Raw genomic sequence first — 23,803 nt, forward strand, 5'->3', positions numbered from 1 at the left:
TACTAAAAATTAGACTTCCATCTTAACAGTTTGAGAAATTAAATGAAGCCATCATTTTATTTATAAATTTCCCAGGATAGAAGGTGGGTTAGCACGGCCATGTGTGCACAGTGATCGTATAGACCAAAACCACAGGGATTTCATTTGTTTTCTGCAGTAGGCTCCATGCAGTCCCACAAATGCATATGTCCCTCAATACATGTCCTTATATGTCCTTGTCCTCTGAGGCACAGACACATCTGGTTTTCTTGATAGGCTGTTTCCCCTGTGCTATGGTACCTACTGTGGGACCATTGGACCCCTATGGGCACCAAATGAAATAAAAGTGAAATGTTCCTCCTTTTTTGCATTATGGTTATCAATTATGAATGTATTCCTAATCAAAGTAGAAATATTTATTACATTTGTACACTGCTTTATACTTCCCAAAGTACTTCCACATAGGTTAACCATCTGAGATGCATTTTACTGTACATGCACAAAATAGATTAATGTCATAAAGTATATTTTGTTTGATATCTATGCAAGCCCTATTTTACACTGATGATAAATTCACTCTTCTATCTACGTGGCCTAAGTTGAAGTCCACTCATTACAGAGAATATTAAATAGTTATTTGGGATTGGGGGCTGTAAAAACTATAACTAAGTGCTTGTACCCTTTTATTTTTTTTTTGCACTTCCCATTTCTTCAGAAGAATGAATATATTTTTTAAAGAGCTTCTAGAAATCATTCTTGGCTCCTAAGCTCAGCTTCCAACACAGAAACTAATAGCCATGTAATTTTATTCAGGTTGCTTACCTGATGCGGATTTCAGCTTCTTCGTTTGATAAATGAAGGGGTCTCAGTACATCTATGGCACCTCCCAGCACTAATATCCTCAGATTCCATCGCAGAAAAGTTGAACTCAAGCAGGAATATTTATGAGGGTCTGTGGGCTCATTTTTGTGCATTCTCCAGCAGGGGGCACCCCTGGGATTTGGATGGGACTCTTACTGAGGCAGCTCTGTAGAACTGCTGGTAAAGACAAAGTCTCAACCCAGGTACACAACAAGTGCCTTAAAAGGTCACAGAATGTTACCCTGGAGTGCTTTCTGATCAGTGCTCTAACTAAATATATATTGTGACCAGTCATAAGTGGACACTGAGAGAGTTTGTGACCAATGGTTCCCCACTTGGGGTGAAAGATAGTGCTAACCAATATTTATAAAATAATTGATTGGCAAGATTCATACTTTTCCCCCTTTCCCCTAATCTTGATCCTGGACTGCTCTCTCCTCTAGGTCAGTGAATCCCAATCTTGGCTGCACCTTAAAATCACACAGGGAACTTTAAAAATTACTGATGCCTGGATCCCATCCTGGAAATCTCTATCGGTTTGCTCAGGCTGCCATAGCAAAGCACCACAGACTGGGTGCTATAACAACAGAAATCTATTTTCTCACAGACTGGAGGCTAGAAGTCTAAGATCCAGAGGTCGGCAGGCTTTGGTTTCTTCTAAAGCCTCTCTCCTTGGCTTGCAGGGGGCCACCTTCTCCTTGTGTCTTCACATGGTCTTCCCTGTGGGAGTCTGTGCCCTCACATGTAAGGACACCAGTCATGTTGGATTAGGACCCGTCCTAACGACCTCATTTACCTTAATTGCCTCCTTAAAGACCCCCTCTCCAAACACAGTCACATTCTGAGGGGTTAGGACTTCAACATATGAATTTTGAGGGGAACCAGTTCAGCCCAGAACACCCAGCAATGCTCACTTCATTGATCTGGGGTCCAGCCTGGGCACCGTGATTTTTAAAAGCTCCCCAGTGATTTCCAACTCACAGACCAGGTCAAGAGCCCCTGCTCTAGATTCTCTTAGAGACCACTTCTGCTGTAGGAAGTTAAACCAGATGACCTAATATTTTAGTGGTTTTCTCTACCATTGTATAAAATTAAGAGTCCAACTAAACACTGAAGCATTTAGCCATCCTCTGAATGTTTGTGCCTAAGATAATACTTAGGCCTCTTCTTTCTCCTTATAATGAAAATGATTTATACAACTCAGGAGTTTTCTGTAGCCCCGCGGATAATATTCTCTTCACAGGCACCATCTGCAGGATATCCTTGTACTTGAGAATGTTAGCAATTACTTGAAATTACCAATATTTGACTGGGGTTTTTTTTTACTTTCAAAAATGGCAATTTCATATGATTCAACCTAATAGCAATTATTATTCCTCATATAGGTACAAATAAAATATATATTTGCTTTACAGTTTTAGACCAATCCTGCGAGGTACAGAGGGATCATTATTTGAGATCTGCAAATGAGGAAACTGGGGCTCAGATAGAATAAGTGACTTTCCCAAGGCGATCAACGTTGCAGATCAGGGGCTAGAACCCAGGTCTTCCCAGGGCCCATCAGTGAGCTTTTGGCCCCATCACTTTCCTTGAAAGGACAAGGCTGAGGCCAAAAGCACGTGGGAAAGCTAAGGGCGGAGAGGAATTGGTTTTGCTGACAAACTCAGGCTCCTTCTCTCCACTGTCCCTTCCCCAAGCCCAGGGCAAAGGGAGGAACCAAGAAGGACTTTGGAAAACTTTGTAACCAAAGCTTCAAAAACCCTACCTTTGAAATTCCCAGTTGCTTCTTGTAAGTCCCACCTATTTTTCTTGTTCTGCTAAATGTGCCGGAGTTGAGGGCTTTTTCAGCTGACCTCCTTTGCTGGTTCCAGCCTGCAGCAGGAGAGGGTGTACAGGATGCCCCGGGGCCATGAGTCCAGGCACACGGAGATGATCTTCATCTTCCTCTGTGCCCTGGTCATCGCCCAGATAGTGCTGGTGGAGTGGAGACAGAAGCGTGGTCATTCCTACAGTGTGAGTCACCCCGGGGGCCGCTGGGAGCCTGCTCCTCTTCCCACCGCATCCCTCCTTTGTTACCACTTTGAAGGAAATGGTTTGGTTTCAGTTGGTGGCTCTCAACCCAGTACAGTTGCTCTCGGAAGCAACATCTGGAAACATTTGTGATGGTCACGTCTTAGCGGGAGGGGAGGGGGGATAGGAGCTGCTACTGGAATGTAGTGGGTAGAGGCCAGGGATGCCGCTGAAAATACACAGGACAGCTCCTCGTGACAAAAATGTCAATAGTGCCAAGATTGAGAAACCCTGGTTTACGTAAAACCCAATTTTCCTTTGGGGCATGAGCTACTTCTGCCAGTGGCCCAGGACAGGAGGATTAGGAATGGCAGAAACAAAAGACTGAGTCTGTCTAACTTTGCTTCATTAGCAATAAACTGTCTTGGCGTTGATGGTTTCCATATCCAAGGAAGCGTGATAAGGCAGACACTGTACTGACCTTGGCCACACAGAGCGGGATCCTGTTGTCACAGACCAATCCCACCCAAGCACGCCCACTGAAGCCTTCCCATCTCATGGCCTCAGAGTCATACCCCAGGCTTGTTGGACTTGAGACCAGGCTACTGCAATGTGGAAAGCAGTGGTGCTCACATCCTAGGGTGCATCAGAATAACCTGGCGGGCTCCTTAACTCAGATTCCCAGGTCCCACCCCCAGAGTTTTTGATTCAATAGGGGCCAAATAATTTGCACATCGAACAAGTTCCCAGGTGGTACTGATGTTACTGGTCCTGGGACCGCATGCCGAGAACCAATGGTTTAGACCTGAGTATGGCCTGAGTGGAGAAACGTTGCAGAGGAGAAAGGCCCTCAATTAATGCTCTCCATGGTTCAGGTCTTGGACTGGTCATTGTATAAGAGGACTTGCCTGTGACATATGAAGGGCTGGCTTAGACCAGTATTTTATTTTATTTTTACCCATCATAAATATTACTTCCTACATAGCATGGGATCTAAAGGAATTCTTTTGAGTTCCCTATAATATTTAAATTTAGGTAATTTTGAACATTTATTTAGAAAGGGGAATCTTGGGGGGAGGAGTTTGTTTTTTAAGCAAATGCATCCATGTGTTACCATGTCACCATTGCCTTGTCAATTAAAATGAACACCCTCTATATTCCACTTGGACAAATTTTCTTCAATGAAGGAGATGAGAATAAAACCTCATTAGTTATCTTATATCAAAGAAAAGCCCCTTAAATATACGGTTTCCTTATCTTCAAAATGGAAATACCTAACATAGAATTTCTAGAGTCCTTAAGAAGAAACCTGGCTTCTTAATGAAAAGGTTCATAGCCCTGTTCCATCCTTCCTTTATAACTGTTAATTACCTCTGGATTAGATTTTTTTGCCGTTTCCATGATGACACAGGTGTGGATTTTACATAGAAAGAAATCCCCCTGGAAAGGAAACACCACATGAGCCAACTGACTTGCACTGTCCCACCACTCCTCCGCCATTTTTATTTGATGATTTTTGAGGTACTTATGCCAAAAAGAATCTGTCCTTGTCTTGTATCTGACGAAGTTGCTCATGTGTCAACTCTCTGAAGCAAATGCATCCATGTGCTGCCATGTCACCATTGCCTTGTCAATTAAAATGAACACCCTCTATATTCCACTTGGACAAACTTTCTTCACTGCGTCCGTCAATGTGGAGTTCACACACTGGCTATACCACAGATACACCTGCCCATGAGTCAGAGGCCCCTTGAAGGCTTGTTGCCATTGGAGGTTCCAACCCTTGGTGGCTCAGGCTACAACTGTTGGTTAGCTGGAGTGGTCTGCCCACGTTGTTTCCTGTTGCTCACTATACGAGTTGTACTGCCTAGAATGCCTCTCCAGGGACGTTGCTTTTGACTGTACTCCACTCCCCCCCCAAACTAGACTCCCTTAGTCACCCCACTTTTCCCTGAGGTTCCTGTTTCTGTCTCCTTCTGTCACACAGCTGTGCTATTTTATGGCTACCCAGAGGGCCTCTGTGGTCCTAAGGATACCTTGGAGGTACCCAGGTGACTGTGATCATGGCATCTCTTAAGATGACCCAGTCTGGCACTTTGACAAAGCCAGGAGTCTAAAGATGCCCTTAGGGGTCAAGGACAGATATGGGTCTCATTGGAACTGTGGAGCCATTGGAACTGTTCTGGGTTGGCTCATAGATACAGCTGAAAATACAGTGGAGTATTTTCTACTCCTTTGTCCATCTGTCCATCTATTACTGTATTGCCCCAAAGGAACAGATGGAGTAGCCCCCTTCCCCTGCATGTCTCTGATGACAATCTTTAGCTCAAGGTGAGAGTCAGTACGTGAGGCTGAGCTTTCCCCATGCTGCAGCTTTGACTTTGCCCTATGCTGTGCATCCCTACTTGGAGGTTCACTACAAGAACCAACATCAGAACTCAGCCATTTCAGGAACTCTTGGTGACATCTGCAAACACTGGGCCTGGAAATGGTTCCCAGAGCACCAGTAGCTGATTCCAGCCCTGGTTTCCAGCTTTTTTATTGTGCTCTGCATGAATGGTATCCAAAAACCTGAACCTAATACACTGCTCAGTTTAATATCTTTGGGATGGAATTTGCTGAACATGTTTCCACAAAAGCTGACCTAAATAGCCTTATCACCCAAACATAACCTAACTTTTAACTTGTTTCTCTTGTCATTTAAGATTATGTAGGACCTACCAGTGCAAGAGCTTTGAACATGTTCCTGAGGTTCCTGGCTCTTTTCTTTTTTTATTTTATTATTTTTTTTAATTTTTACATCTTTTTTTAACATCTTTATTGGCTATAAATGCTTTACAATGGTGTGTTAGTTTCTGCTGTCTAACAAAGTGAATCAACTATACGTATACATATATCCCCATATCTCCTCCCTCTTGTGTCTCCCTCCCACCCTCACTATCCCACCCCTCCAGGCGGTCACAAAGCACCGAGCTGATCTCCCTGTGCTCTGCGGCTGCTTCCCACTAGCTATCTACCTTACGTTTGGTACTGTATATATGTCCATGCCTCTCGCTCGCTTTGTCACAGCTTACTCTTCCCCCTCCCCATATCCTCAAGTCCATTCTCAAGTAGGTCTGTGTCTTTATTCCTGTTTTACCCCTAGGATCTTCATGACATTTATTTTTTCTTAAATTCCATATATATGTGTTAGCATACGGTATTTGTCTTTTTCTTTCTGACTTACTTCACTCTGTATGACAGACTCTAGGTCTATCCACCTCATTACAAATAGCTCAACTTCACTTCTTTTTATGGCTGGGTAATATTCCATTGTATATATGTGCCACATCTTCTTTATCCATTCATCCAATGATGGACACTTAGGTTGTTTCCAGCTCCGGGCTATTGTGAATAGAGCTGCAATGAACATTTTGGTACATGTCTCTTTTAGAATTATGGTTTTCTCAGGGTATATGCCCAGTAGTGGGATTGCTGTGCCGTATGGTAGTTCTATTTTCAGTTTTCTAAGGAACTTCCATATTGTTCTCCATAGTGACTGTACCAATTCACATTCCCACCAACAGTGCAAGAGTGTTCCCTTTTCTCCACACCCTCTCCAGCATTTATTGTTTGTAGATTTTTTGATGATGGCCATTCTGACCATTGTGAGGTGACACCTCATTGTAGTTTCATTTGCATTTCTCTAATGACTACTGATGTTGAGCATCGTTTCATGTGTTTGTTGGCAATCTGTATATCTTCTTTGGAGAAATGTCTATTTAGGTCTTCTGCCCATTTTTGCATTGGATTGTTTGTTTTTTTGATATTGAGCTACATGAGACGCTTGTATATTTTGGAGATTAATCCTTTGTCAGTTGCTTCATTTGCAAATATTTTCTCCCATTCTGAGGGTTGTCTTTTTGTCTTGTTTTTGGTTTCCTTTGCTATGCAAAAGCTTCTAAGTTACATTAGGTCCCATTTGTTTATTTTTGTTTTTATTTCCATTTCTCTAGGAGGCGGGTCAAAAGGATCTTGCTGTGATTTATGTCATAGAGTGTTCTGCCTGTGTTTTCCTCTACTAGTTTTAGAGTGTCTGGCCTTACATTTAGGTCTTTAATCAATTTTGAGTTTATTTTTCTGTATGGTGTTAGGGAATGTTTTAATTTCATTCTTTCATATGTAGCTGTCCAGTTTTCCCAACACCACTTATTGAAGAGGCTGTCTTTTCTCCTTTATACATTCTTGCCTCCTTTATCAAAGATAAGGTGACCATATGTGCATGGGTTTATCTCTGGGCTTTCTATCCTGTTCCATTGATCTACATTTCTGTTTTTGTGCCAGTACCATACTGTCTTGATTACTGTGGCTTTGTAGTGTAGTCTGAAGTCAGGGAGCCTGATTCCTCCAGCTCCATTTTTCTTTCTCAAGTTTGCTTTGGCTCTTCAGGGTCTTTTGTGTTTTCATACAAATTGTCATATTTTTGTTCTAGTTCTGTGAAAAATGTCATTAGTAGTTTGAAAGGGATTGCATTGAATCTGTAGATTGCTTTGGGTAGTAGAGTCATTTTCACAATGTTGATTCTTCCAATCCAAGAACATGGAATATCTCTCCATCTGGTTGTACCATATTTAATTTCTTTCATCAGTGTCTTATAGTTTTCTGCATACAGGTCTTTTGTCTCCTTAGGTAGGTTTATTCCTAGGTATTTTATTCTTTTTGTTGCAGTGGTAAATGGGAGCGTTTCCTTAAATTCTCTTTCAGATTTCTTATCATTAGTATATAGGAATGCAAGAGATTTCTGTGCATTAATTTTGTAAACTGCTACTTTACCAAATTCATTGTTTAGCACTAGGAGTTTTCTGGTGGCACTTTTAGGATTCTCTATGTATAGTATTATGTCATCTGCAAACAGTGACAGTTTTACTTCTTTTCCGATTTGGATTCCTTTTATTTCTTTTTCTTTTCTGACTGCTCTGGCTAAAACTTCCAAAACTATGTTGAATAATAGTGGTGAGAGTGGGCAACATTGTCTTTTTGCTGATCTCAGTAGAAATGGTTTCAGTTTTTCACCATTGAGAATGATGTTGGCTGTGAGTTTGTCATATATGGTCTTTATTATGTTATTATGTAGGTTCCCTCTATGCCTACTTTCTGGAGGGTTTTTTATCATAAATCGGTGTTGAATTTTCTCAAAAGCTATTTCTGCATCTATTGAGATAATCATATGGTTTTTATCCTTCAGTTTGTTAATTTCATGTATCACATTGATTGATTTGCCTATACTAAAGAATCTTTGCATTCCTGGAATAAACCCCACTTGATCATGGTGTATGATCCTTTTAATGTGCTGTTGGATTCTCTTTGTTAGTATTTTGTTGAGGATTTTTGCACCTATGTTCATCAGAGATATTGGCCTGCAGTTTTCTTTTCTTGTGACATCATTTTCTGGTTTTGGTATCAGGGTGCTGGTGGCCTCATAGAATGAGTTTGGGTGTGTTCCTCCCTCTGCTATATTTTGGAAGAGTTTGAGAAGGATAGGTGTTAGCTCTTCTCTAAATGTTTGATAGAATTCACCTGTGAAGCCATCTGGTCCTGGACTTTTGCTTGTTGGAAGATTTTTAATCACAATTTCAACTTCAGTCCTTGTGATTAGTCTGTTTATAGTTGCTATTTCCTCTTTGTTCAGTCTCGGCAGGTTGTGCATTTCTAAGAAATTGTCCATTTCTTCCAGGTTGTCCATTTTATTGGCATATAGTTGATTTTAGTAATCTCTCATGATCCTCTGTATTTCTGCAGTGTCAGTTGTTACTCCTTCTTTTTCATTTCTAAACCTACTGATTTGAGTCTTTTTCCTTTTTTCTTGATGAGTCTAGCTAATGGTTTATGCATTTTTTTATCTTCTCAAAGAACCAGCTTTTAGTTTTATTGATATTTGCTATTGTTTCATTTCTTTTTCCTTTATTTCTGATCTGATTTTTATGATTTCTTTCCTTCTGCTAATTTTGGGGGGTGTTTTTTTTTTCTTTCTCTGATTGCTTTAGGTGTAAGGTTAGGTTGTTTATTTGATACTTTTCTTGTTTCTTGAGGTAGGATTGTATTGTTATAAACTTCCCTCTTAGAACTGCTTTTGCTGCATCCCATAGGTTTTGGGTCATCAAGTTTTTATTGTCATTTGTTTCTAGGTATATTTTTATTTCCCTTTGATTTCTTCAGTGATCTCTTGGTTATTTAGTAGTGTATTGTTCAGCCTCCATGTGTATGTATTTTTTACAGTTTTTTTTCCTGTAATTGATATCTAGTCTCAGGGCTGTGGTCAGAAAAGATAACTGATATGATTTCAATTTTCTTAAATTTACCAACGCTTGATTTGTGACCCAAGATATGATCTATCATGGAGAATGTTCCATGAGCACTTGAGAAGAAAGTATATTCTGTTGTTTTTGGATGGAATGTCCTAGAAATATCAATTAAGTCCATCTTGATTAATGTATCATTTAAAGCTTGTGTTTCCTTATTTATTTTCATTGTGGATGATCTGTCCATTGGTGAAAGTGGGGCGTTAAAGTCCCCTACTATGATTGTGATACTATCGATTTCCCCTTTTATGGCTGTTAGTATTTGCCTTATGTATTGAGGTGCTCCTATGTTGGGTGCATAAATATTTACCATTGTTATATCTTCTTCTTGGATTGATCCCTTGATCATTATGTAGTGTCCTTCTTTGTCTCTTGTAATAGTCTTTATTATTAAGTCTATTTTTTCTGATATGAGAATTGCTACTCCAGCTTTCTTTTGCTTTCCATTTGCATGGAATAACGTTTTTCCATCCCCTCACTTTCAGTCTGTATGTGTCCTTAGGTCTGAAGTGGGTCTCTTGTAAACAGCATATATATGGGTCCTGTTTTTGTATCCATTCAGCCAATCTGTGTCCTTTGGTTGGAGCATTTAGTCCATTTACATTTAAGGTAATTATGATATTTATGTTCCTATTACCATTTTCTTAATTGTTTTGGGTTTTTTACTGTAGGTCTTTTCCCTCTCTTGTGTTTACTGCCTAGAGAAGTTCCTTTAGCATTTGTTGTAAGGCTGTTTTGGTGATGATGAATTCTCTTAGCTTTTGCTTGTCTGTAAAGGTTTTAACTTCTCTGTTGAATCTGAATAAGATCCTTTCTGGGGGCTTCCCTGGTGGCGTAGTGGTTGAGAGTCTGCCTGCCGATGCAGGGGACACGGGTTCGTGCCCCGGTCCGGGAAGATCCCACATGCCGCGGAGCGGCTGGGCCCATGAGCCGTGGCCGCTGAGCCTGCGTGTCCCGAGCCTGTGCTCTGCAACGGGAGAGGCCACAACAGTGAGAGACCCACGTACTGCAAAAAAAAAAAAAAAAGATCCTTTCTGGGTAATCTTGGTTGTAGATTCTTCCCTGTCATCACTTTAAATATGTCTTGCCATTCCCTTCTGGCTTGCAGTTTCTACTGAAAAATCAGCTCTTAACCTTATGAGGATTCCCTTGTATGTTATTTGTTGCTTTTCCCTTGCTGCTTTTAATATTTTTTCTCTGTATTTAATTTTTGATAGTTTGATTAATATGTGTCTTGGTGTGTTTCTCCTTGGATTTACCCTGTGTGGGACTCTCTGTGCTTCCTGGACTTGACTATTTCCTTTCCCATGGCAGGGAAGTTTTCAATGGTAATCTCTTCAAATATTTACTCAGTTCCTTTCTTTTTCTCTTCTTCTTTTAAGACCCCAATAATTCAAATGTTGGCGCATTTAATGTTTTCCCAGCGGCATCTGAGACGGTCCTCAATTCTTTTCATTCTTTTTTCTTTATTCTGCTCTGCAGTAGTTATTTCCACTATTTTACCTTCCAGGTCACTTATCCATTCTTCTGCCTCAGTTATTCTGTTATTGATTCATTCTAGAGAACTTTTAATTTCATTTATTGTGCTGTTCATCATTGTTTGTTTGCTCTTTAGTTCTTCTAAGTCCTTGTTAAACGTTTCTTGTATTTTCTCCATTCTATTTCCAAGATTTTGGATATCTTTACTATCATTACTCTGAATTCTTTTTCAGGTAGACTGCCTATTTCCTCTTCATTTGGTCTGGTGGGTGTTTACTTTGCTCCTTCGTTTGCTGCATATTTCTCTGTCTTCTCATTTTGCTTAACTTACTGTGTTTGCGGTCTCCTTTTCACAGGCTGCATGTTCATAGTTCCCATTGTTTTTGGTGTCTGCCCCCAGTGGCTACGGTTGATTCAGGGGGTTGTGTAGGCTTCTTGGTGGAGGGGACTAGTGCCTGTGTTCTGGTGGATGAGGCTGGATCTTGTCTTTCTGGTGGGCAGGACCACGTCCGGTGGTGTGTTTTGTGGTGTCTGTGAACTTATGATTTTAGTCAGCCTCTTTGTTAATGGGTGTGGTTGTGTTCCTGTCTTGCTAGTTTTGCAGCATAGGGTGTCCAGCATTGTAGCTTGCTGGTTGTTGAGTGGAGCTGGGTCTTAGCATTGAGATGGTGATCTCTGGGAGAGCTTTCACTGTCTGATATTATGTGGAGCCAGGAGGTCTCTGGTGGTCCAATGTCCTGAACTCAGCTCTCTTACCTCAGAGGCAGAGGCATGACACCCAGCCAGAACATCAAGACCCTGTCAGCCACACGGCTCAGATTGAAAGGGAGAAAATACGAAAGAAAGAAATAAAAAATTAAAATAAAAACAAATAAAGTTATTTTAAAAATTATTAAAAATAGAGAAATTAAAAAGTAATAAAAAAAAGAAAAATGGAAGAAAGAAGAGAGCAACCAGGTCAAAAAACAAATCCACCAATGATAACAAGCACTAAAAACTATCCTTAAAAAAAAAAGGACAGGCAGAGCCCTAGGATAAATGGTAAAAGCAAAGCTATACAGACAAAATCACACAAAGAAGCATATATATACACACTGACAAAAAGAGAAAAAGGAAAAAAATATGTATATCTATATATTTTTAAAAAGGAAGAGAGCAACCAAATCAATAAACAAATCTACCAAAGATAATAAACTCTAAATACTAAACTAAGATAAACCTAAAACCAGAAAACAGTCAATCACATACAGCAAACCCCAAGTCTACAGTTGCTCCCAAAGTCCACCACCTCAATTTTGGTATAATTCATTGTCTATTCAGGTATTCCACAGATGCAGGGTACATCAAGTTGATTGTGGAGATTTAATCTGCTGCTCCTGAGGCTGTTGGAGGAAATTTCCCATTCTCTCCTTTGTTTGCACAGCTCCTGGGATTCAGCTTTGGACTGGACCTGCTTCTGTATGTAGGTCGCCTGAGAGAGTCTTGTTCCCCCCCAGACAGGATGGGGTTAAAGTAGAAGCTGATTAGGAGGCTCTGGCTCACTCAGGCCTGGGGAAGGGAGGGGTATTGAATGTGGGGTGAGTGGCAGAGACCGGCATGACGTTGCAACAGCATGCGGGACGCCATGTGTTCTCTCGGAGAAGTTGTCCCTGGATCATGGGACCCTGGCAGTGGCAGGCTGCACAGGCTCTCGGGTGGGAAAGTGTAGATAGTGACCTGTGCTTGCACACAGGCTTCTTGGTGGCTGCAGCAGCAGCCTTAGCATCTCATGCCCATGTCTGTTGTCTGCACTGATACCCGCAGATCGTGCCAATCTCTGAAGCTCATTTAGGTGGTGCTCTGAATCCCCTCTCCTCGCGCACACCAAAACAATTGTCTCTTGCCTCTTAGGCAGTTCCAGACTTTTTCCCAGCTTCCTCTTGGCTAGCTGTGGCGCACTAGCCCCCTTTGGGCTGTGTTCACGCAGCCAACCCCAGTCCTCTCCCTGGGATCTGACCTCCGAAGCCCGAGCCTCAGCTCCCAGCCCCCACCCGTCCTGGCGGGTGAGCAGACAAGCCTCTCAGGCTGGTGAGTGCTGGTCGGCACCGATCATCTGTGCGGGAATCTCTCCGCTTTGCCCTCTGCACCCCTGTTGTTGTGCTCTCCTCCGTGGCTCTGAAGCTTCCCCACCACCACCCACCATCTCCACCAGTGAAGGGGCTTCCTAGTGTATGGAAACTTTTCCTCCTTCACAGCTCCCTCCCCAAGGTTCAGGTCCCGTCCCTATTCTTTTGTCTCTGTTTTTTCTTTTTTCTTTTGCCTTACCCAGGTACGTGGGGAGTTTCTTGCCTTTTGGGAAGTCTGAGGTCTTCTGCCAGCACTCAGTATGTGTTCTGTAGGAGTTGCTCCACATGTAGATGTATTTCTGAGGTATTTGTTGGGGGTAAGGTGATCTCCACGTCTTACTCCTCTGCCGTCTCGAAGGTCTCCCCTCTGCCCTCAATTCTTTTCATTCTTTTTTCTTTATTCTGCTCTGCAGTAGTTATTTTCACTATTTTATCTTCCAGGTCACTTATCTGTTCTTCTGCCTCAGTTATTCTACTATTGATTCCTGCTAGAGAATTTTTAATTTCATTTATTGTGTTGTTCATCATTGTTTGTTTGTTCTTTAGTTCTTCTAGGTCCTTGTTAAACGTTTCTTGTATTTTCTCCATTCTATTTCCAAGATTTTGGATCATCTTTACTATCATTACTCTGAATTTTTTTTCAGGTAGACTGCCTATTTCCCCTTCATTTGTTTGGTCTGGTGGGTTTTTACTTTGCTCCTTCGTCTGCTGTGCGTTTCTCTGACTTCTCATTTTGCTTAACTTACTGTGTTTGTGGTCTCTTTTTTGCAGGCTGCAGGTTTGTAGTTCCCGTTGTTGTTGGTGTCTGCCTCCAGTGGCTGAGCTTGGTTCAGTGGGTTGTGTAGGCTTCCTGGTGGAGGGGACTAGTGCCTGTGTTCTGGTGGATGAGGCTGGATCTTGTCTTTCTGGTGGGCAGGACCGCATCTGGTGATGTGTTTTGGGGTGTCTGTGAACTTATTATTATTTTAGGCAGCCACTCTGCTAATGGGTGTGGTTGTGTTCCTGTCTTGCTAGTTGTTTGACATGAGGTGTCCAGCACTGGAACTTGGGTGTTGAGTGGAGCTGGGTCTTATCTTTGAGATGGAGATCTCTGGGGAGGGCTGTCACCTACTGGTATTACATGGGACCAGGAAGTCTCTGGTGGTCCAATGTCCTGGACTTGGCCATCCCACCTCAAAGGCACAGGCCTGACACCTGGCTGGAGGACCAAGACCCTGTCAGCCACATGGCCAGGTACGTGGGCAGTTTCTTGCTTTTTGGGAGGTCTGAGGTCTTCTGCCAGCGTTCAGTAGGTGTTCTGAAGGAGTTGTTCCACGTGTAGCTGTATTTCTGATGTATTTGTGGGGAGGAAGGTGGTCTCCGCGTCTTACTCGTCCGCCATCTTGAAGGTCCTCTCCCTGACTCTTTTCTATAAGGGGCCATATAGTGAAGTTTATTTCCATGATTTGATGTTGTAACTTCCACCAGTATGTTAGTAGTATATTATTATATATAAACTAATTATAATTACTATAATAATAGTTACTCCATAGTAATAATAATTATCATATCACCATAATAATATACTTATATACAAAATACTATATATAAATTTATATATAACTATTACATCTTATTATAGCTGTAATAAGTGCTTTTTGTACACTATCTAAGTTACCCTGGGAGATAATAATTTTTTTTCTTCCCTTTGTGAAATATAGTTCAGAGAGATTAAATAACTTGGTCAAGGTCATATCACTAATTAGTTGCAGAGAGGAGACAAGAATCCAACCTCACTAGTTATTTTCTCTCATATCAAGGATCAGCTCCTTCAATATCTCTGAATCACGGTTTCCTAATCTGCAAAACGCAAACACTGCAGATAAGAGCTCATCTCCCAGACTTGTGATTCAGAATATTTCCCTGTGAGAATATCTAGATACATAATGAGTGTTCAGTACCATTAGTTGACTCTGAATACATTCAAGGGATATGACTTGTATATAACATTTGTGCAAATTTAATCATACACTGTAAAAGCAGTTTACTAATAAAAGAGTCCTTTTCTGAATGCTTTTGTAAAGCTAAAATGAAGACACCCCCCATTAAATTACATTCTCTGTTAGGAGATTTTGATGTATTGTTTTTTCAAACATCACACCTGTTTACCCTGCCTTAGCCCACCCTCCTACTCTACCATCTGCTTTGTCTAGGAGTATTCCCCGGGCTGGTTCTGTGAGATGTATTACCGGGAACCAGGGGCAGGCTGTGAAGAGAGGAGCACTGGCTTAGTAGTTAGACGACTGTAGCTACTCATCTTACCACAGTGATCCTGTTTCCTGATCTTAAAATTGATGGAATTTTTAAAAATAGGAAGGCCTTCTAGTTTCAGCTCTAATATGTAAGAAGCTTGAAAGTCATCACTCCCATATAACAAGAAAAAAAAAAAAGCTGAACAAACTGAATGTCAGTGACTTTTCCTGGACCTATCAGAGAATTGAGGTCACAGGGAAAGCCATCACCCACAAAACTGGAAAGACAGATGAATACAGCAACTCAAAACTAAGATCTGCTTATTGGGAGCAGAAGCTGCAAGAGCCATAAACTGGAGGAAACACTTAATGGGTAACTTGGAAGAATTGCTGGAAGTAGAGTTTAGGCCAGTGTAAGAGTGAGAAACTCCTGGGGCCACAGTCTTAAGGACAGCCCATATTTTTGTAGGTTTTACCTCCAAGGATCCCACCAATTCTTCTCATGGTAAAAAGCAAAGAAAAACTTTTGTGCTTCTGACAGGGTTGGGGAAAAGTTAATTATTTTGAATTAGACCCAGAGTGTTCACCATGACAAAGACCTGCACCGCAAGGGAAAAGATTTTATCAGAGACTTAGCCAATGTGGAGAAAGGGAAATTACCCAACTCCAGGCCCCTCTAGCCTTCCTGTCTCACCTCAGGGGAAAACAAAAAGTTCAGAAACACTGTGAAGGTCGTAGTATGGGGACTACTAAAAGACCAAGGCTTAATCACAGAATAATAGAACACTTCCACTGCCCACCACCTGACCCCCATATCATCAGGCATCCAGTATAACAGTGGATTACAGCTGAAAGAGCTGCAAGCTACACAAGAATGCATTTCTAGGGACACCAGTGACAAAAAGGGAGACACAAACACGTATACTAATGGAAATTGAAGCCTCTAACACATAGCAAACATCAAACACAGCCCAACTCCTAGCCAAATTAACACAAAATCTCACACTAAATGTTCTTACTACCCAAATAAGAACCTCAATAAGAACTTCTCAACCAAAAATTACGAGTCATGCTAAGAGGAGAAGAGTTCAAAACTAGTTCAAAAGCTAGTTCTTTGAGAAGATCAATAAATTTAATAAACCTCTAGCCAGCTAACAAAGAAAAATAAGAGAGAGAACACAAATTACTAACATAAGAAAAGAATAAAGGGTCATTATTACTGATCTCATGGACATAAAAAGCAAATAAATGAATATTATGAACAACTGTATGCCTACAAGTTTAGATGAAATAGACTAATTCCTTGAAAGACTCAATCTATACCAGAACTCTCATAAGGAGAAATAGTCTGAATAAGCCTTATATCTATCTTTAAAAATTGAATCAATAATTAATAACCTTCCAAAACATAAAGCACCAGGTCCAGATGGTTTCACTGGTGAATTCTACCAAACTTTTAAGGAAGAAATGATACCAATTCTCTACAATCTCTAGAAAGTCGAAGCAGAAGAAATATATCAGAATGCATTCCTTGAGGCCAGCATTATCCTAATACCTCAACCAGATGAAGACATTACAAGAAAGAGAAACTCTAGACCAGTATCTCTCATGAAAATAATTGTAAAAATCCTAAACAAAATAGAAGCAAATTGAATTAAACCATACATTAAAAGAATTATACACCATGACCAAGTGGAATTTGTTCCAGGTAGGTAAGATTGGTTCAACAACTAAAAATCAGTTTATGCAATCAATCACATCAAGAGGGTAAAGAAGAAAACTTACATGATTATATTAATGGATGTAAAAAAAGCATCTGACAAGGTCCAACACCCATTCATATAAAAACTCTCAGCAAACTAGAAATAGAGGGGAACTCTTCAACTTGATAAGAATATCTACAAAAAACCTACCCTGACATTATACTTAATGGTGAGAAACTGGTTGCTTTCCCCTTAAGATAAGGAAGAAGACAAAAATGTCTCCTCTTATCACCACAATTCATCATTGTACTGGAAGTCCTAGCTAGTACAATAAGACAAAAAAAGGAAATAAAAAGTACACAGATTGGGAAGGAAGAAATAAAACCATCTTTGTTTGCAGATGACATGTTTGTCTCTATGGAAAACTCCAAAAAAATCAACGAAAAACTCCTGGAAATAATAAGTGATTATAGCAAGGTTGCAGGAAACAAGGTGAATATACAAAAGTCAATTACTTTCTTATATACTAGCAATGAATAATTGGAATTTAAAATTAAAACACAATACCATTTGCAATACCTAGGAAGGAAATACTTAGGTACAAATCTAGCAAAATATGTACAAGATCTATATGCAAAAACTGAGAAGATCTAAAATATATGGAAAAATAATCAATGTTCATGGATTGGAAAGTTCAATATTGTCAAGATGTTGATTCTTTCCAATTTGATCTATAGGTTCTACAATCCCAATCAAAATCCCAGAGACCTATTTTGTGAACATTGACAAACTGATTCTACAATTTATAAGAAAAGGCAAATGACCTAGAATAGACAGCACAACAATGAAGAACAATGTTGGAGGAGTGATGCTCCCCAACTTCAAGATTTACTATAAAGCTGTAGTAATGACTACAGTGTGGTATTGGTGAAAGAATAGACACATAGATCAATGCAACTGAATAGAGAGCCCATAAATAGACCCCCACAAATATAGTCAATGGATCCATGACAAAGGAGCAAAAAGGCAATTCAATGGAGCAAGGATATCTTTCAACAAATGGTACTGAAACAATTGGCCATCCATATGCAAAAAAAGTAATAATCTAGACAATCTAGACATAGAACTTATGTATTTCACAAAAATGAACTCAAAATGGATCATGGACCTAAATGTAAAATGCAAAACTATAAAACTTCTAGAAGATAACATAGGAAAAATATCTAGATGAATTTGTATTTGGTGATGAGTTTTTAGATACAACACCTAAAGCATGATCCAGGAAAGAAAATATTGGTAAGTTGGATTTTATTTGAAGTAAAAAGTGCTCTGTGAAAGACACTGTTAAGGGAATGAAAAGACAAGCTACAAACTGGGAGAAACTAACTATAAAATACATACTTAATAAAGGACTGCTATCCAAAATATACTTAAAGCTCAATCATAAGAAATCAACTCACTTAAATGTCAAAATATCTAAAAAGACAGCTTATCAAGGAAGATATACAGATGGCAAATAAGCATATGAAAAGAAGCTCATCATCATTTGTCATTAGGGAATTGCAAGTTAAAACAATAATGAGTTACAAATACATGCTTATTAAAATGGTTAAAATAAAAAATCTAACAATACCAAATGTTGATGAGGATGTGGAGCAGCAGGAACTCTTGCTGTGTGGGAATGCAAAATGGTAAAGCCATTTTGGAAGGCAGCTGGGCAGTCTCCCACAAGGCTAAATGTAGCCTTATGATTCAACGATCACTACTAGGTATTTACCCAATTGAATTGAAACCTACATTCACACAAAAACCTGCATGAAAATATTTATAGCACCTTTATTCAAAATCACCCCAAACTGGAAGCAACCAAGATGTCCTTTAAAATATGAATGAATAAGCAAACTGTGGTGCCTCCATACAATAAAGCATTAGTCAGCAGTAAAAAGATATGGGCTATCAAGCCACAAAAATACATGGAGGAACAAGCCAATATGAAAAGGCTATATACTGTATGATTCCAATTATATGACATTCTGGAAAATGCAAAAACAAAGACAATAAAATGATGCGTGGTTGCCAGTGGCTCAGGGAAGGAAAAGGATAAGGATAAGGAAGTGAAATGGGAATTTAAGGCAGTAAAACTGATCTGTATGATACTGTAATTCTGCTTACAAGGTATCATGCATTTGTCAAATCCCATTGAACTATACAGCACAAAAAGCAGACCTTAAGGTATGCAAATTTTAAAAAATCATTTAAGAAGTTTAGGGAATCCCAGGGAGAAATGCAGACCGTGAAGAGAAAATCTAAGTGCATTACAAGTGTGTGAAACAACCACATTGAAGGGAATCAGGGGGAAAGGTGCTACTCTGAGTACCTTTGGAAATGAGAGGAGTCTGTAAGATGAAGGCAATAAGAGCTGCATGTGATCACTAGTGGGTAAGGTTGTTTCCCGTGGGGTACAGATTAACAATTCTGATACTCCTATATTTGTGTACTGAGATGGAACAATTCAGTCAATCAATGATAAATGGTGGGAGTGGGAGTTTACAGATAAAAAAGGGAGGAATTTAGAAAAAAAAGTAGGAAGTACACACACAATAATATGTGTGAACAACTTTGTACATTGAAGGTATTATAATTATTTATACATAATATTTATGCTCTGAAGGTATTATTTATTATGCATAAAGTATTATTACTTTCACATTATTTCATGCATAATTTGGACCAGGTACTTCAGAGGCGAGAGACCAATCCAAAAGCTCAGAATTTTTTTAGATACAGCTTTTAACAAATTTGTCTGTCTTCTGAAGTGCTCATTTAATTTGTCTAGACTAATTCTGTTGTATGGTCTATAGGAGCTGTGTACATCAGAGCAGCTTATCATAAATACCTAAAGCAAAGGAAATAGGTTATTAAGAAAATAAAGTTGAAAAATATAACACTAACTGCTCCTAGGTGATGCCAAAAAGTTTCTACTTTCTAGTAGAAAATTTTTCATATTTTGTTTGAGATACTACTAAATTCCTGAATGTTTGTAAATACACGATCACATTTTTAGCACAACATAGACTGAACATCTGGATATTTGAATTTTTCTCTTTCCAGCTGCTAGTGTTGATACAGTATAGACATAGGCAAAGCCTCAGACTTAAATCATTCCCAAATGCTTTTAACAGCATTTAATTAAAACTAAAATTTCATTCAACTACACCCTCGCCACCTTCTTTTATGTATCCTGTTTTTCGTATCTCCAGGAAATGGAGGAGGGTGCACCAAAAAAGAATCTTTCTACTGCTCTTCAAATCAATAGAAGGCTTGATGAGTAAGTACACAGAATTTCAGCTTCAGATACACTGTTAACTTGCCTCAATACACAGGCAAATAATTTGCCACAGATTGAAAATTTGCTCTATTTAAATCAAACTTCCTGCCTATTAATAGCTGTGAAACACTAGAACATATTATTGTACCAATAAAGTGTTATCTATTCGAATCTTTTTAATACACAAATACATACATAGTTGTATACATACTTACATGCATACATATATGCCACTGCAGAATCTCCTTTAAGAATTTAAGTAGCAAAATCAACAGTCAATTGATTTGAAGATAGAAATATGGAGCAAGTGAATTTCTAAGAGCCCTTCATATGCCAGGATTCCGTATTTTTACTTGTTCGATTTGTCCACACTCTCCTTCATTGACTTTGAACTGATAGCAGCAGTATTTCCTGGAGCCAGGACATTATAATTTTCTGCTTACCTCTGAGCATCCCTCTGCTCTCCCTCCAGCCCCACCCATACAAATACACACAGACACACTACAAATAGTTGCAGATAGTTTGGGATTTGTAGCGCAAAGGGAATGGGCATAACACAACTTTCTTTCTCTTTTTCTTTCTTTCTCTTTTTCTTTCTTTCTTTCTTTCATACTGTGTGACTCATTCATCATTCTGTACAATTAGACAAATGAAAAGATTCCTTTGTTTTGACTTGATTAGCAGTTCTTTTCAGATTCATTATGTGCATGGCTGCAAGAACAAACATGGTACCTTTCAGCAGCATCTTATTCATCAGGAAATTCCTCCTGCCATCATGTGTGGGTGGGGAGGACGGGGTGATGTGATCCAGATGCACAGGCTGCCCTTTGCCAGGAATGCAGATGTGTTTTATCCACACATGCCCAGATGGTGACCCCTCTGGCATTATTAATGTGTCCCAGCTGGCAGGTTTCCTCCTTTGCATGCATGTGCCTCAATTTCACATATTTCATGCATTTATTTATGAGGCACAACATTCCTACTTTTCATATGTGGCAGTTATTATTAAAAATGAGAAGTTCTAACTGCTCTGGAAATTGATAAAGAATCTTTTAAATTGCTCTGAAATGTGGCCCTCATTTCAAAATGAGTTCTCATACAATTATTGAATTCATCATGCAAACTTCTGACCTTTCCCCTTGCATGTTGAGAAAACACGGCACTGGGTATCCACTTTAAAGATAGTTAAGAAATTAAATATTTGCATACACAATACATTATAATGATATTTTGCTTTCCTTTTATTTCTGATCTCCAAGGGCTGTTTTTTTAAAGTAGCTTGTGTATACATTTGAACATTGTTATTTACTGTTAATTAAATCCAGGCACCAAGTAAGAAATTTGGCATCTTCTAGAAATAGGTTGTACTTATAGACCTACAGGGAAAGAACTAGTTTTATAAGAATATAGTCCAGTCGTCACTTCAAACTGTAAAAGAGTGTAGCTCCACTGATTAGAGGAAATGGATTAGTCTTGTAAATTTTGGCTTATAATCTAAAGTATAAAACATAGGAGAATGGTAGTTTCACTAAATTAACCTGAACTGAATCTTAACTTTTTATTTTAAAAAAATCAGCATTTTATGGGGTAGATATAAAAGTGAATCAAATTCTTAAAACAAAAAGATGAAAAATGCAAATGAGAGATGATCAGATTTTGAAAGGTGGAGTTTATGTCCATGTCCTCTTCTAATATCAGAAGTAATAAACTAAGAAAAAAGCCAAAATCTATCATTTATCATAGCTAAAAATCTTTATGATCAGCTATGGGAAATGAATGATCTAGATACAGAGGAGATTTTTCAAGGGGCTGCACACTTTCATTATCACCAGTAGAGTCAAAGTTGCTGACGCTGAGTGCTAAGGGAAACATATCTTGAGTCCTGGTTACCTAGCATGTGGTTTGTGGCCCTCATGAAAACTACTTTACTTCCTTAAGTAAAGCCTGTTTTTCCTGTTTAGATATATATATCTTTATCTCAATTTCAGAAAGAAAGGTGCAAACTCATTCATAAGCTTTGGCGGTACCCACAAAGTAGAATGGAAAATTAAAGCAATGATCTGACTAATTTGGACAGAAGTAAAGAGTATTTACTCTTCCCTGAAAGTACTGCCTGTAATTTAAAGACAAAAAAAAGTAAGTTATTATAAGACTTTTTTCCTTGACTCTCCAAATAGTTACTTCAGATTTGATCAGTGTGTATTTTTGTTCAAATACATATATATAATAACAACTGTAGTGTTCTCTGAAAGAAGATTTAGAGCCACTCTAAGAAGACTTCAGATCCAGGCCATTTATGAGATGAAGAAATAAAAAGAATAAAAAGCCTGGAAGATGTCTTCTTATTTGACATGGAAAGAAGAATGGCTGTAGCCTTGGGCCTTTTTGGTTTAAATCTTGAAGTTCTATCAAATAATTTTGGTTATTGACCTTGAGACTATTATAACCAAGTTCTTATTAAAGGACCCAAAAATATACTCACAAACTTTTTTTCTAAGCCACCTCTTTTTATCACGAAGATGAAGAAAGTAAACAAACAAATGACATCAGTCTTTTTTATACTCAGATGACAAACATGTGACATGCGTGCTCTGGCAACTTTTTCCACATCACTGGCAGACATAATTAACTGATCACGATACTCTTTACTGCTAAACTAAGACCCGAGCTCAAAATCTTACTCAATAGAGTATTGCCAGGTGCCACTACCTATTAAAGTCTACACCTGAGACAAAACCTCTTTGGCAGCCTCCTCGTATATTGGTGCTGAGCATATATAGGTGGTTAGTCTGAATGTGATAAAACATAAAAGATCAAAGGTTATTACTATTGTGCTTTTTATAAGGAGATGTGTAGTTGACATTAGGCCTGATCTATAGAGTAAGAGTGTCACTATGGTAACCATAACACGTCATTGACCCCACAGCCCATCAGCACAGTCTATCCTGCTTCCTGCCAAGTGGGATTGAGGCCAGCCAACTTAAATGACCCTCTGAAGGCTACCTGGACTCAGGTCAGTGGTATAGGCCACAAAGGGGTTACACACAGAGGGACACAAAAGAGTCTGATCCACATCTGGGGCTGCCTGGACAGGGCACCAATAACTGAAGAGAAGAGACAAGAAAAAATATGGTGGGTTGCAGATCCAGTCATCAGGGACAAGGTAACCCCACAGTAGGGATGTGAGAGTAGCCCTGCAGAGTGCAGTGGGACAGCAGGCAGGAGAGTCCCAGATGCTGCTGCATCGACACCACTCCCTCCTTTGCCATCACAGTGCATATGTGCTGTAACAACAGCCGCTCGGCTCCCTGTGGCCCAGTACTGCTTCCAGAGCACTTTCCCAGCTGTAATCTCATTTGTTCCCCACCTCAGTCAACATAGAGGAAGCAAACATTGTGGCCCCCGATTTTACAACTAAAGTGCAGCTCATTTGTCCAAAATCACATAGCTGTTGTACCCTAAAGTTCCTTTCATCTGAAATATCTGGAGAAGGAGGTGACAGAAGATGGATATTTTGGATTATTTCCCATCCTAATGTTCAAATAACTGTGCCCTCCATAGCTGTGCATGTACAGAGCAGCTTGCAAGTGGGTGCTGAGCCAGGTGCATGTTCCAGACAGGATGGTGAAGGTGGCTTCCCCCTGCCCCAGAGTAGCTTCTGAATCATGTAATAGTAGATATGCCATCTGGCCCTCAGTCACTGAAGGAGCCTTTCTGTTTATCTCTCTGACAGCTGGTGACCCTGTTGCAGATGTGGGTTGTCCCTTAG

At 39.6% G+C, this 23,803-nt stretch overlaps 1 protein-coding gene across 1 annotated transcript in view; it reads left to right on the top strand.

The window, feature by feature from the left end:
- Positions 1-23,803, top strand: part of RNF175 (ring finger protein 175) — a gene marked incomplete at its 5' end in the record, with an annotated part of 78,409 nt that overhangs the window by 10,865 nt on the left and 43,741 nt on the right. Inside the window, 2 exon segments of the mRNA XM_082633904.1 lie at positions 2,712-2,853; positions 23,768-23,800. Of these exon segments, the coding sequence (XP_082490030.1) occupies positions 2,712-2,853; positions 23,768-23,800 (175 nt within the window).

Source organism: Mesoplodon mirus (genome assembly GCF_964341445.2).
Source record: "Mesoplodon mirus genome assembly, chromosome: 2".
NCBI classification, from domain to species: Eukaryota; Metazoa; Chordata; class Mammalia; order Artiodactyla; family Ziphiidae; genus Mesoplodon; species Mesoplodon mirus.